The sequence below is a fragment of the Fundulus heteroclitus genome, chromosome 6 (assembly GCF_011125445.2).
Source record: "Fundulus heteroclitus isolate FHET01 chromosome 6, MU-UCD_Fhet_4.1, whole genome shotgun sequence".
Classification (NCBI taxonomy): Eukaryota; Metazoa; Chordata; class Actinopteri; order Cyprinodontiformes; family Fundulidae; genus Fundulus; species Fundulus heteroclitus.
Genome location: NC_046366.1, coordinates 31,407,445 through 31,423,094, shown reverse-complemented (window position 1 = coordinate 31,423,094; position 15,650 = coordinate 31,407,445). Strand labels below are relative to the sequence as shown.

Genomic DNA, 15,650 nt, shown 5'->3' with positions numbered 1-15,650 from the left:
ATACGAGGGGAGTGGCATAAATGATGCAGAGACTGAGCAATTTGTGTCTCACATGTCTGTCATCTCTGCAACATTATGGACCAGCCGCCTTATTTTGCAGTTACCACTCCAACAGAGCAGGGGGCAGTAAAGCATTTGAAATGCAACAGACCTCTTCCTGGGTTCGCTCCTTAACAGTCAGCCGGTGAATGACCCTGGCAGAGGTGGGGGGAGCTTGTCTCTAAAACCAAATGCAAAGTGGAGTAGCTGGGGTAGTTGTCACTTTAAATCAGAATCAGAAAGTCAGAGCAGCTTTAAGTTAATTGTAAGTTTTGTGGTGAGGCCAGATCCAGCAAACCAACTACATTTTGGAAGTTTTACTTAAGTATGTTGATTTGGTACAACTTAAAATGTGGTATAAAAAAGATGAAGGAAAAAAAAAAAAAGAAAAAATCTTGGTTAAAATATTTAACCAACAACCTGGCAATCTGTATGTTTTGTGTTTTAGGTACCTAAACACAAAAAATGTGTTATTTGATATGTTAGAAATTAATTTTTATAGCCCCTGCACATTTTTGGAATACATAAATGTAAATAAATAAGTAAGTAACTTAAACTTGTCCGTTCTTCTTTTTCATTCACACATCAAAGTAAAAATGTTGCCCATGTGACTGCTTTTTAGATGTGGGGGGCTCGCGTGCTATGCTTGTGGGTTCACAAACAAACCAACTAACTAACCAAAACACGAAAAACAATAAAAATAAAAAGCAACATGTTTAAATTTCACTTTCTAGTCAAAGTCCCCTCCCCACACTTTGCACAATTTTAACGCTATATGAAAAACAACATGAAGTTACAAAATTTGTTTCTGATCCACAGTTGCAGAGTTGGTACTAAATTGAAAGGCCATTTCAACGTTTCTTTTAATTTGATTTGATCTGCACTGATCCAGCATGTGAAGTATTTGTCGGTTTAGAAAGCATGGGACTAACGTCAAACATATCATATTTGGTAAGAAAACAAAAAAATATACGGCTTACAACTAAAAAGGAAGACAAGGCACCTTGAAAATAAATAAAAAGTAATCTAACACCGCCCGGGGCGCCGCTCGTCTCACCGGCTGGAAAATGGTGCAAAGCCTAGTTTTCCGGGAAGAGCGACAGAACGTAGATGTCCAACTCTGATGATATTTATGGTTGAGATAATTGAAAAAGTCTATTTTTATTTTGTATCGATTTACCCGTGTACCCATTTGCACAGCTATTTGAGTGTTTTCGACAAATACTTTAAAAAAAGACAGGATTATTTTCAGTATTCATATATTTATGCATTATATTTTTCTTTATTTGTCTCTATTTACAATATTTACAAATTAGGTGATCTAATAGGTTTTTTCACGAGTAAGAAAACAATCATTAACTCTTTTTTTTTTTTGCTTTTTCTTAGTTTTCCCCCCTTTAAACGAAGCAGTTTCTTGTTTCTTAACATCCACACCGGAAACGTAGTTATTTATTTTAGGACGGCGTGAGTCGTCTCTATTCTTTTAGGATCTTTGGCTCTCATGTCATTTTGGCGCCGAATATTCAGTTGTTGTAACGTTGTGTAGCGCGGGAATTTGTGTTTTTTTGTGTGTGTTTGTGTGTGCATGTTGGAGCCTTATTGTACCCGAATTACCGAGTTTTAATCCAGCATCCAGGGGAAAAAGCTTTTAAAAGCAAAATGCAGCGGAGTATCGCGTAAGTACCGACCGCGTAACCCGGTTTAAAGTTTAAAATGAGAGGCTTTGTAAGGACAAATATGTCTCTAAAGCAACAGATAACCACGTGATGTGTTTTTTATGTCCTTTATGGGGATAGAAAGTGCGTTAAAGGGGTCTTAAAATCACCTAAATGCGCCGCGTTTGTGTTATTAGCGATAGTTTTAAGCTAGCACTAGCAAACGTTGTAGCTAACTGTAGCTTAACTCCTGAAATGTTTATAACAGCGAGTATAAAGACTCTGCGACGCCATGTCCTTTGAACATTTATCGGGTTTTAGAAATGAAATTGTTACAGTGAATACGTTATTTTGATGCTGAGCGCTGGGTTACTTCGGTAAAGCTAGCTAGCAGGGTTACTACGCGGAAGAGCCGCAGATCTGAACGGGTTTTATTGGGTTTTAATCGGCAGCAGGCCATAATAGTCAAGGAGGAAGGTGAAATCCTTCTGTTTTTTGTTTTTCTGAATTCGTGTTGCCTACAAGAAACCTGAAAAAGCCCGATGTCTGTAGAACTACCTGGTTGCCACGACAAAGTAGATATTTCAGGGTATTTCTCGGCCAATTTTGTCCATTGTTTACATAACAAAAACCCAACCAAACAGATAAAGCTCATCAGACAGCTTTGATGGAGAGTGTCTGCGAGAAGCAGTTGTCGAGTTATGCCCCCCTACCAGTTGGATTTATTACTTGGGCTTTGACTAGGCCCTTCTGTAACACCAGTATGCGTTGATCACTGTAGCTCAGGCTGTGAGTTTATAGCTGATGTCCTGCTGGAAGCTCAACCTGCGCTCAGTTCTGAAGTCTTTTGCAGCCTCTACCAGATCTAGTGATCTGCTTAACGACATGATCCCATCAGCTTCGACCACCGTCCCTGTCCCTGCAGAAGAAAAGCCTCCCCTGCACTCAGTGCCGCTGATTTGCAGTGTTAAATCTATTTTCAATTCAGTTTTATTTATATAGCGGCAATTCGTGATGCACGTCATATCAAGGCACTTTAAAAAGTCAAATTCAATCAGATCCTCCAGGTTGGTCAGAAAGTTTCCTCTCTAAGGAAACCCAGCAGGTTGCATCAAGTCTCTCCAAGCAGCATTCACTCCTCCTGAAAGAGCGTAGAGCCACAGTGGACAGTCGTCTGCATTGTTGATGGCTTTGCAGCAATCCCTCATACTGAGCATGCATGAAGCGACAGTGGAGAGGAAAACTCCCCTTTAACAGGAAGGAAAACCTCCAGCAGAACCAGAACCAGGCTCAGTGTGAACGCTCATCTGCCTCGATCCACTGGGGCTTAGAGAAGACAGAGCAGAGACACAGAAAGCACAGAAGCTCACATTGATCCAGGAATCTTTCACCAGAGCACCTTCTTTCACATTTTCACATAATGTTTTTTTTTCTGGCCCAACTCTGCTTGAAATTTGTCAACAGCGTCTTCCCGGACCGGTCTGCCGTCTTCTTAATTGTGCTGTTTGTTGTCCTTCACATTTATTCTACACTTATAGAACAGATTCCTGGATCAATGTGTGCTTTCTGTGTCTCTTTTTTCTGTGTCTCTGCTCTGCTCTACTGGGTCCCTTCATATATGAATTTTTTTTTTAACCAATCTGTGTAATCTGATTGAATTTGACTTGAAATGGTTGAAAGTGCCTTGAGATGACATGTTTTTACTATGCAACGCATCCGAGTCAGTGACGCCCGACTAAGACTCTAGAAAAGTTTTTTTTTTTTTTACACCTACAGGATGTAACTGTCTGTGCCATCCTTTTTTTTTAAATGTGCTCTAAATTATCTCATTTTATTTCACTGATTTAAATGGGTGTTTTTTAAATGCCTAAAGCGCCTATTCATCTTCCTCCGTCAGATCGTTTTTTCAGCCCAAGAGCAAGGTTAAGGACAGCCAGAAGAAAACTGCAGATGAACCTGTGAACAAGTAAGTTTTTTTCCCCCTCCATTTTAAATCACACATAAACAGAGGATGCTGCTTCCTGCAGCTTTAATCTTTATCTACTGCAATATTCCAGCAATATATCTTTACATCATAAAACTCACATGAATCCGTTCTCCCTTCGCCAGGTTTAACTTTAAAATGCATAAAGTTGCAGCCGTTCTATCCCTAAATATACATAATATTGTTTCTGTGGAACTTTTTATGGATATTTGAGTTTCGTGTGTTGCTTTATGGTCTGATTTATGGTCTGCTCTGCATCCAGTCCTGATTGGCTTTAAAAGTGTTCTTTTATAGCAATAAGTGAACAGTGATATAAATGTTCAGTTCAGTGCGGTTTACTCGTATACTACCAATTTACAATTGTCAGATATGAACTGCTTACATGTTACAAAATTAGAATATCCTGAAGGAGTGAATTATTTATTTCACTTGGTTCGGAAAGCAACACGTATGTATTATTAAAGATTCACTACGCATAGAGGGAAATGTTTCCGGACTCGTCTACCCGGAAGCCAAACGTAAACAGTAGAAGAAGAAAAAGGCGGAAGTGTCGATGCTCGCTGCTAAATATGAGACTCACTAGAACGAAACGCGCTGCCTTGGTAATTCTACGAGTTTCTCCTCCGTAGTTTTACTCCATGTCACACGTACCGCCGCCATGCTTCTCTCCACTCCTGTGTTTTGGTCTGAGAAGAAGAAGAATCATTAACATTAAAGGTATACTATGCAACCGGGGTTGGTTTTCCAGCGAGGCTCCCCCCAGAGGGCGAAAGTAAAAGTGCACTGTCGTAAAGATGCTCAGCTGTTCTGGTTTCTCCGTCAAGCCAGGCGCGGTTGTTTTGAGCTTAGCAGACAGGCGAACGCAACGAAAAGTCAAAAAAACGGCAGTACAAACAATGACTAACACAGTGAAAGTATGAACATCAAGCTTCCCGCAGCGCTATCTTGGCACCAAACTCACGCTGCCGCCTCGCCAACATTCAAAAAGAACAACAACTAAAAAATAAAATAAAATAATAAATGCTTGCATGTTTATTTGACGTTAACAGGCGGTTCTTTGTTGTTGCTTTTGCGCGTGCATATAGTGAATAGCAGGGCAAAAACACATGGAGTTCTCGCCGTAAAGCGAGACCGACTCTCGCGGTCTTGCACGAGACTTCTGAGTCTGTGTGTGCGGGCCGAGGACTCCTGCAAATGCAAGTACGGTATTTCCCCCACAGACCACCAGGGCGGCTGAGAAAACCTTTGTTCGACCTGAAATGACTCATTTAATCATCCAAAACGGTATGGAGCACATTAATTAACTGAAAAATGTTGCATAGTATGCCTTTAATAGAAGAATTTCCTTGTTTGGACATGCTCAGTGTGTGAGGTCAGGGGAAATCGGCTCGTAGCTCTGGTTCACCAGCAGGAGGCGCTCAACATCACCTCATGAGGGCCGACTGAATTTCAGACATGTTTGATTTTCTAACATGTCCTATTCCTGATGTGACGTGGTCATGAGAGGCTGATCGCTCCTCGTTACCCCCTGTATGCTACAGGATGCAGGATCAAGCTGAAACAAATTAAGCTCTCACGACTGAAGAATCGGCCCAAAAACGGCAAAAACTCGTACAGTGTACGCCCGGCTTTAGATGCTTCTGCTGTCTCTGCTTTAGGAGACGCCTGAGCGCGTCGCACCGACTTTGTCCTTCCACTAAACTTTTCCACGAACAGGTTTAGATCAGGTGTGTCGGAACAACCTTCTTCGTCTGTAGCTACATTTCTGTGGACGTCTTCTTCACGGTTGCGTTGGCCACAAATTAACATTTAGACATTGAAAGAAACTTTACATATCGGCTTTTTTTAATATCCTATGTTACCCAGAAGTGTAATTTTTGGATTTTATTAGCTTTAAGCCACATTTTAAAATATATATCGCTCTGGCTGTAATGAATCTACATGACTATTTATTTCTTATATTGTGTGTAAATTGAGGGACAAAGATTTATTTATTATTTATTTATTATTGTTTTTTTTTTTGTTTTTTTTTAAACATATGCACGGATCGATGGCACTTTTTAAATTTCGTTGTTCTTGTGACAATGACAAGTTTTCATTCATTCATTCATTCATTCACTAAGACTTTATTTTTTAACTAAGACACTTAAACCTATTTATTTGATCAAACTTATTGAGATGTAACTCCATACAGGCTGGTCTATAGAGCATACACACATTTTAAAACGGCCTTTTCCTACTTGTGATTTATTTATTTTTTTTCTCACCCACTTAAATGCATTAATCAAAGTATTTTTGAAACTCATTGGCTAACTGGGAATATTAAAAATGCATAAAACTCCCGTCTTTACGGGGGGGGGCGAGACGACGCTAAACTGCCAGAGCTTGTGGGCTCGTTCTCCAACACAGCGAGTTAAAAGCTCATCAACGGGGGGAACATTTGCGTTTGTGGTGGACGGAAAAAAAAAAAAAAAAAACAACTAATGATGGGAAGAAGCTGTGGAAAAAAAAAAAAAAAAGAGGAGACGTAGAGCTGCTACTACGATAAAGTGTTCATTATCTCCCCACTGTGTCATCTTTAAAGCACGTCTTAAAACTGGCTTTAATTGACTCGGCTTTATGCGATGATCCCCTCATCATTGCTCTGACCTCCTCATTCTTTTATGACTCTGGCTCTGATTTTTATTTTTTGTTTTACTGCTTCTGCCGGCGACCCGGTCTCTTCCTCTCAGCTCCCTAACCCGACACGTTGTCGCCGCTTTATCTCCACCCCTATCAACCTGTGCGTGTCTCTCCAGGCCCGTCAAAAGTCCCCTGAAGGCGCGCAACGGCGTCCCGGACGCCGATTCGCCCGTCAAGAAGGTCGCCAAGCGCAGCCGTCAGATCCTGGACAGCGACGAAGACGAGGCGCCGGCTATCAAAGAGCAAGGCGGCAAAGGAGCTGCTGCTGAAACCGAGAAGGTAAAAAGGACAAAAAAAAAAAAAAAAAGCAGACAGTTTTAGTCATTAATTAATCCACCGGAGCTGGATCTGCTGTAATGAAGCGCTCCCTCTTGCTTCTCGTGGTTTGTTTAGTGATCTCTGTTACACATCGCCGTCAATAAGCCCCATATAGGAAGGAGCTGACTGTCGGCCTCGGCGGCCGCTCTACCACTTGTTGTTGGTTGGTGAAGATTCGCAGTCATCCAGGTCATGGTCATTCCAGGAAAAAAGTAAAAATAAAAGCAACTGGACTTGTTTTCCGTAGTTGAAGACGTTTCGCTTCCTCTCCAGGAAGCTTTTTCCAGGGTTCCCACGGGTCCTTGAAATCCTTGAAAGTTTGTGAATCTGAATAAATAAATTCAAGGCCCTTGAAAGTTCTTGAAAACAGCCAAAAAAACACCTTGTCCTTGAAAGTCCTTGAATGCACGGAAATTGTGTCTTTAACAAAGGTAACAAAAGCCTGAGAATGATTTAAATCTATCTCTGAGCAGCTTTCTGGCAACCGTGGCACTTTAAACAGAAGTCAAAAACTAGCTTAATCAAAGATGAAAGTAAGTGAAACAAATTGATATAATTCTGAACATCTCAATGCTGCACTTTTTTCCATAAAATTCCATGAAAAATGCATAAAACTAATGTAGGCTAATGTACATCTTATATGTAATGTAGTATGGCATAGCCATGTACTGTGGATATAAATATAGGCTATGAATATGATCAATATCAATGTAGGCTATAAATTAAGTCCACTTTCTTCCATTGCTTCTGACCCAACAACTTCTGTGCCGTTTAGTCTTTTATTGAATTTGCATTGTATTAAAATATGATAACCTATTCAGCGGTCACAGTAGGTAAATGCCGCCACGTGTGGTCCTTGAATTTGAGGAAATTGGTCCTGGAAAGTCATTGAAAGGTCCTTGAATTTGATGTTCACCAAGGTGTGGGAACCCTGTTTTTCAAAAAGTATGGAGTAATGTGGAGTAACAAGCTTTATACAATTGGCTAACAAAGGCCTTGTAATGGCTTAGATAACTTGCAAATGCAATCAAAACAGGACCTAGGGCTGGGTGATAAATCGATTTAATCGATTAATTCAATTTACAATTCTTTAGGATTTCATTTTTGGAAAATCTGGATTTTATTTTGCCAATACACTCATTGGGTTTCCATGAAGAGAACAGCATGTGATGCTGAATATATGTTTAGGCAAAATTATTGTCAAAATATTGTTAAGTAGAAACTTTTTTTTACCATAATACGAGGTACTTCGTTTATTTATTTACTTTTTTTTTTTTACTTAGTTTGAAGTTCACAAGTGCAGTGAAGTCTGTTCTTAGCTCAATGTGTAATACCACTAGCAGCAAATGTTTTGTTATATTTTCATTGTTTATAATGGCACGGCTGCCATCTTGTTTTACAAGCATGTTTCACAGCTTGTTTTTAGTTGCACTTTGAATTCAGGTCAACTCCCTGACGAAATGCTTGACATAAAAAGCAAGGTTTTAAAATACTTTCTTTAATTTCTTTTTATGAAACAAAAAGGTGGAAAAAAATCGATTAATCGGATTTGGTATGATAAAATCAGAGATTTATTTTTTAATCCATATCGCCCAGGTCCACCCCTTAGTAATGGGCGGTCATTAAAGCCATTAAGCCAGCAGATTGGACCGAAACTGGTCCACTCCTCTGTAACGAGGAGTCGTTAGGGTTGTTATTGGCTTGGCTTAAAGGAACGATGTTTTGATCACCCAAATGAGGGGGAGAATTGAGGTGATGATTGGCTGGAATTAATCCTATAGCTGTGTTGTAAGTTTTTGAGAGTTGGAACCTAAGGCCTCCTCATCTGTTTAAGGTTGGGTTTTCTCTCTTAACGTAGATGGCTTCTTTCACACACCTTTCAAACCATCTGTCTTCTTTGTCCAAAAGAAGACAGATGGTTTAACCAACCAATTAGTTGTTGTTGGTTAAACGCTCCTCTCCGCTCACTTTGTGGGGGCGACGCGGCTGCAGGTATTCATGATTCGCTCTCGGAGGGGAAGAGACCTTGATGGATACATGAGGTCAGCCGGCGTGGCCCCGCCTTGCTGCCTGTTTGCGTGCGGCCAGGCGGTAATGAGGCATCCTCCTCCGACCCGGCGGCCGCCCAGCATCTCCAGTAGAGAGGATGCCAGTTGGTGTTTGACTGCTTTCGTCTGCGGTTCATCTGTTGGTTTAATTTACTGATGATCTAATTTGGGGGGAAAAAAAAAAAAAAGTGTTAAAGGTGCCCAAAACGAACCAGGAAGAGAATTTATAGGCATGTATGTATGTATGTATGTATGTATGTTATGTATGTATGTATGTATGTATGTATGTATGTATGTATGTATGTATGTATGTATGATGTATGTATGTCTGTATGTATGTATGTATGATATGTATGTATGTCTGTAGTGGTAGTATGTAATGTATGTATGTATGTATGTATGTATGTATGTATGTATGTATGTATGTATGTATGTATGTATGTATGTATGTATGTATGTATGTAATGTATGTATGTAGTATGTATTGTATCGTATGTATGTATGTATGTATGTCTGTATGTATTGTATGTATGTATGTATGTATGTATGTATGTATGTATGTATTGTATGTATGATTGTATGTATGTATGTATGTTATGTATGTATCGTATGTATGTATGTATGTATGTATGTATGTTATGTATGTATGTATGTATGTATGTATGTATGTATGTATGTATTGTATGTATGTATTTATGTATGTCTGTATGTGTTCTTTATTTCTTTCTGTCTGTATGTCTTTCTGTCTTTATTTACTTTATGTTCATTTATGTATGTCTGTATGTACTGTAATGTATTATGTAATGCATGTAATGTATGTATGTATGTATGTATGTATGTATTATGTATCTATGTATGTATCTATGTATGTATCTATGTATCTATGTATCTATCTATCTATCTATCTATCTTATTCCCCGTTTCAAAGGCATATTTGTGGAAATAAGTTATTTTTTGTGAAATTAACCCTGGCACCAGTCATTATTAAGACATAAGGATGATTAGGAGAAGCTGAGAGGTGGTTTCCAGCCTGCAAGCTTAGAGTTTAGCCAGTTGAGCTGCTTTCTATTATCCATAAACTTTTCTTTTCTCTAAAGTGAGGAATAAAAAAAGAAAGCGAAAACCCGCCTAGAAAGTTTTGATTTATAGATGAACGCGCCTGTGATGCTTAATTCATTGCGACTACAGGCAGCTGATCTAAAATGGCCGAGCGCTTTCTTTTAAAGGACGACTAAGATCTGATCCGAATGAAACTCGAGCTGAACCGGATCCGTTTGCCGGCTGCCTGAGACGCTCGGTGTCCTCTGGACATATGTTTCATGTTTTTTATTATTTTGGTCCCAGTTAGAAAAATGGGTCATCTGCGGAGAAGCTTTAGCGTTTAAATCTGCCATCAGTCGCCGTCCTCTTTCAGTAAATCAGGTTTTTTTCCCCCCTTTCTTGCTAAAATCAGAGATTATACAGGCACCTGTTTGTAGCTGTGCTCCGTCTGCGCTGGAACAAATGCCTCATCAGGAGCCCTAGTGGGACCCGGTGGAGCCGTTTCACCAGTGCAGATGACATTTGCATCGCGCTCTTTGCAAACACAATGTAGGTTGCAGAAAGCCTCTTGCACAAATGGCTACTTTCCCGTTGACCTGCCGCCTCACCGGGTCTTTTTTTTCCTGTCCTTATCTCGTCTAAAACTGGTTGCATTAAATAGGATTCATGCGGAAGGTTCATGCGTTGTTGTTTGTTTGGTGCTTACGTCTGGACTCACGACATGCTTTTTTTTTTAGGTATGGCCCGGGAAAAGTCAAAACTGATCAGCGATGAGGTTAAAAAGCTGTTAGCGTAGCAACTAGGGCTGAACAATTAATCGCATTTTCAATATAATCGCGATTAAAAAAAAACGCAATTTCCAAATCGCAGAGTCTGCAATTTTTGGCTATGTAACAATTAGGGAATTAGACACGTCCATTAGGTGTTGGTAAAACGTTTAAAGTGGGTTTGCCTCCACATGGAAGGGAAGACAGTTGCAGCAGTGAGATAATCTAATTTTATTACTTGTTTTAGAGTTTATATAATCATACATAGCATTAAGTGCAGGTCAATCAGTTTAATACATAGACTTGTTTGTTGGTTGCACTTTATGTTCAACAAGGATTGATGTCCAATTAAATTAAAAGCTGTTCTCTTGAACAATATTCTGATTAATAGAAACATTAAAAGTTCTTGTTTTAAATAGTCCTTGTTTACAAACGTCTTTATTTAGACGCCATTTTTGTTGCTTGTGGTTACTGCAGAGAAAAGTCAAAATTGCAATTTTGGTTGAAATATGTTGTAGGCAGAACGCAATCATTTCTGTTCTGAGTTTAGATGCTGTGAGTGTTTTAGCAACTAATCTGCACAGCGAGGAAACAAAATGATTTGTTGTTTGTATATATTTAAAAAGACATGATAAATTAAACTGGAAAAGAAATCGCATTAAATCGCAATATTAAGAAAAAGAAATCGCAATTAGATTATTTTCCAAACTCGTTCAGCCCTAGTAGCAACAATTACTGATTGTTCTGTTTGTTTTTCAGACGGCCGCCGCGTTAAAGGCGACTCCCACCCCGTTGTCTCCGGCCCCGGCCGTGACCCCCGTGACCCCGGCCACACCGGCCTCTTCTGCCTCTCCAGGGACGCCCAGCACCCCCGGGTCCACCTCCCCGTCTGGCATCGTGAAACGCAAAACCGGTCAGTCTCCTGTCTAAAGATACTTTCTTTTGTTTCAAACTGTTTTATTGAGGAAGCAGACATGAAAATTGAAACATCGATAATACAAATCTGTCCTCTTTTGATACGAACATGAAACCTAAAGACAATACGAAATCAAAACGAAGCAAAAGTGACATAAATAAACAGGAACCCACCCACCTCCCCTTTCCCAAGGACTTACATCTTATCACACCGAGAATCACATCAAACGCTCTTCAAATAGAAATATCAATATATTGCCGGAGGGGTTTCCAAGTTCTATTGAATCGCTTTAATTTATTTGCTAATAAGATCCGTATTCTTTTCAGATGAGAGAGCCTTACCAGCTCCTCCAGCCACAATTTAACCGATGGAGCCTCTGATTATTTACCAGAACATCAACACTAGCTTTTGTTCCTATGATAAAGACACAAGATAAGAATTGTCATTGGCATTTATTAAACTGAGAAAGCTGAACAGAAACTCAGAGTACAACCAGAAGTGGGTCCAGCCTCAACTCTCTACTAAACTTATCTGATAAGGTTTTTAACATGCCAGACCAAAATGGGGTTCATTTTGTACACGAAAAGTACGAACGGAGAAGTGTGGCTTCTTCAATATGGCATTTGTCACACAGTGGGGATGTGTTAGGGAACATTTTAAATAACTTCACTTTGCAGTAATGAAGCCTGTGAATGATTTTGGGTTCGGTGTGCCTTCTTTAAGGCCGTGGAGTTATTTTATGTGCAAAAAGCACTCAATCAAACTCTGAAAAACAGCAATTTAAGTTGATAACATGTCACCTCAAGGCACTTTACAAAGTCAAATTCAATCAAATCCTCCAGATTGGTCAGAAAGTTTCCTCTCTAAGGAAACCCAGCAGGTTGCATCAAGTCTCTCCAAGCAGCATTCACTCCTCCTGAAAGAGCGTAGAGCCACAGTGGACAGTCGTCTGCATTGTTGATGGCTTTGCAGCAATCCCTCATACTGAGCATGCATGAAGCGACAGTGGAGAGGAAAACTTCCCTTTAACAGGGAGGAGAACCTCCAGCAGAACCAGAACCAGGCTCAGTGTGAACGCTCATCGGCCTCGACCCACTGGGGCTTAGAGAAGACAGAGCAGAGACACAGAAAGCACAGAAGCTCACATTGATCCAGGAGAACTTTCTATGTTACATGGTGATAGTGGATGATCTTCCTTCCCTGGATGATGTCACAGCTAACAGAACGCCAGACCAGGTGTACCTTCTATGAAGAGGAAAAAATGAGAGAACAAAAGGTTAAAAAGCTGAAATAACAACAAGCAATGCAAACTGGAGAGCAGTAAGAGAACTCAGCAGAGTGAGAGAAATAGATCCTGATGTCCTCCAGTAGCCTAAGCCTATAACAGCATAACTATAAAGGTAGCTCAGGGTAACGTGAGCCACTCTAACTATAAGCTTTGTCAAAAAGGAAAGTTTTAAGATTAGTCTTAAAAGTAGACAGGGTGTCTGCCTCACGGACCAAAACTGGGAGTTGGTTCCACAGGAGAGGAGCCTGATAGCTAAAGGATCTGCCTCCCATTCTACTTTTAGAGACTCTAGGAACCACCAGCAGACCTGCAGTCTTTTTAGATGCTTATAAAAAAACAAAAAAATCTTGCGTGCTCCTTTCACTTCTAAGTGATGCACCCTTCATCGCCTTCATCACTCGTCAGCCGGAGCCACAACGGACGCGTATAAATAAGCGTTATTTCACATCGACGGTAAAAATGCGACTTCCATCTCGACCCGAGATGATTAAAAGTTTGTTGGTACAGAAACGCCTCGCCGGGCCTCGGGACTGTTTTCCTTTTCATTTATTTGTCGCCTCCCCCGGACCGTCTGCCATTGACAACCTTTAGACTCGATTGTGTTTCTCATTAATCCTATCTGCTGAATCACAAGCCCTCCTCCCAGCTTTCATCGTTTCTTTCTGCAGGTATTTGCATTATGATAATTATGTTATTACCGCCGCCGTTGTTCTTGCAGCGTTGCCTTTGTGCTGACTGGACCGAACCGGCAGAAGTGTCGCTCTCCTCTCTTTGCTGCTGATCTTCCTCTCTGATTCGATTGGTTCCCTGTTAAAGGTTTCGGAGCAACTTGGGTTGTTATTTGTTTTATTTTTATTATAGGCTCGGTTTTAAATGATAGTTTTAAACATTGAACAGCAGCAGAGGAGTTTTTTTTTTTTTTTAATCTGCTTCGTTATTTGCATTAAATGTAAACGGGAAAGGCGTTTTCTGCCTTTCACCTGCAAGGTAAGCTTCTTGTTGAATAAAATGGGAGCTCCTTAGAGCTAAAGACTTTTCTAACACTTCAGCTTTGTTTTCCATCAACAAAAGCAACTCCCTTCTGGACCGACATCAGATCCGCTCCTTCCCTTCCCATCATCCCGCTCCCTTCGCGTTGGACGGCTCGCCCTCGTCGTTCGGCGGGCGCCCGCCGCCGGTGGAGGCCGTCGCATCGAAGCGGCACGCTAATTCGACCTGAAATTGCATTCTTAACGTCCCGGGTTAATGCCTTCATTATATCTGGGAGAAAAACGACAACAGCAGCGCTACCTTTTTGCTGGGATCTTAACAAGAAGCAAAACAGAGGCAGATGTGGAACCAAAAGCGAAATTGCCCCCAAGCACTGCTGTTGCATACAATTATAGAGGAAATTACGCTGGAACTGCAAGCTGCTTGGCTGCATAATATCTCTCTGGATGGAATTAGTGTTTTCATTACCAAAGTACGTATCTATGACACTCTCTCCTTTTTTTTTTTTTTTTTTTTTTTTTTGTTGGCCTACATCTGCTGTAAGAGAGTAGAGTCGCTCTGTTTTTCATCTCCACATTTCTCTCTGTTTAATCATGGCATAATTTCATCTGGGACCCCCTTCACTTCATTATTTTTTTACTGCCTTTTTTTTTTTTTTTGTGCTGTCTCTCTCTTAATTTAATTCCTCTCCTGTTGTGTGCAAGCGAGGAAGATGTTCCCCAAGAGGAAGCTGGATGAGAGCGAGAGTCGGAGAGGGGAGTCCGAGGTCGCGGTGGAGCAGGGTCAGCGAAACAAACGACCCCGCGTGGAGAGCGGCGTCAGCGGCGCAGGTACTGATAACGGGGGGGGGGGTCACTTCCTGTGGGGGTCCGCCAGGCCCAGGTGAGCAAGGAGAGGGGAGGGTGGACAAAAAAACTAGATCAACACATTGAGGAGGTTATTAGAAATCTCTGCACACAATCATTTCTCCGTTGCTTTTATTAACACCCTGAAGCTGCGAACACAATCCTCGGTGTGTTTCGGTGGCATCTTTTGTGACGGAGCAAGAATGAAAGTTTTTTTATTTTTTTTCCCATTGTGTTTTCTTTTAGGAGGGATACAAAAAAGAAGTGTGGCATCCGCCATTCTTCTGGGTCAAAAAGGTGTTTGAACTTTAAATTACAAGTCTTACCCCCGAGACTCCTGTTGGGTTCCGGTCTGGACTTTGACTAGGCCATTTTAAAACATCGATCGGTATCATATTGTCGCAGATGGGAGACAAATGGCTGCCCTGGTCTCAATTCTGATACTTTTATTTCTATCGCCTGTTTTCTTTGCTTCCTTCATCTTTTTCAATCACATGTCCCCCCCGTACCAACTAAGGGGAACAGCTTTCCTCCACTATGTTTGATAGCGAGTGACGAGAGATGCCAGTTTCCTCTAATGCGTACCGTTTTGCATTTGGGTCACAAAGTTCAGTTTTGGTCTCATGTAACGCTTTTCTTCACTTGGTCGGTGTGTTCCCTGCAACGTGGACTTGCAACGGCAGCCATGTTGCAACATGAGAGAATGATAGAAAATTTGTAACATGAGAGAAAAAGATACAATGCCAAAAGCACGGTTCATGGTTTTCATGAGGATTAAAAGTGTTTCACATATTTTACGCCATTTTTTCTGTTTCTATTCAGTAACCTAATAGGTTGCCGTTTTGTTCTATTTTCTAAATATGTCAAACTTTAATAATGTATGAGAAACCCAAACTTTTTTGTTTATTAAGTCAGTATTTAAATAATAAACTGTTAAAATACAGTACAATGATGTGCCTCTGGCTAAATTCAGCATATTGTAAAAAATGTAGCCCTTCATGTCATGGAAAGACCCTCTTGATACAAGAGAACACTCGGGTTTTTTAAGAAAATGGCCGCTTACCAATTAATCGTTAG

General features: G+C 40.6%; 1 protein-coding gene across 1 annotated transcript in view; it reads left to right on the top strand.

Annotated features, from left to right (window-relative positions):
• Positions 1–1,529: 1,529 nt before the first annotated feature.
• lig1 (ligase I, DNA, ATP-dependent) overlaps positions 1,530–15,650 on the top strand; it is a 95,012-nt gene continuing 80,891 nt past the window's right edge. Inside the window, exons 1-5 of the mRNA XM_036138597.1 lie at positions 1,530–1,715; positions 3,592–3,660; positions 6,477–6,639; positions 11,294–11,447; positions 14,433–14,558. Of these exons, the coding sequence (XP_035994490.1) occupies positions 1,699–1,715; positions 3,592–3,660; positions 6,477–6,639; positions 11,294–11,447; positions 14,433–14,558 (529 nt within the window). The 5' untranslated portion in view covers positions 1,530–1,698. The remainder of the gene's footprint in view (positions 1,716–3,591; positions 3,661–6,476; positions 6,640–11,293; positions 11,448–14,432; positions 14,559–15,650) is intronic.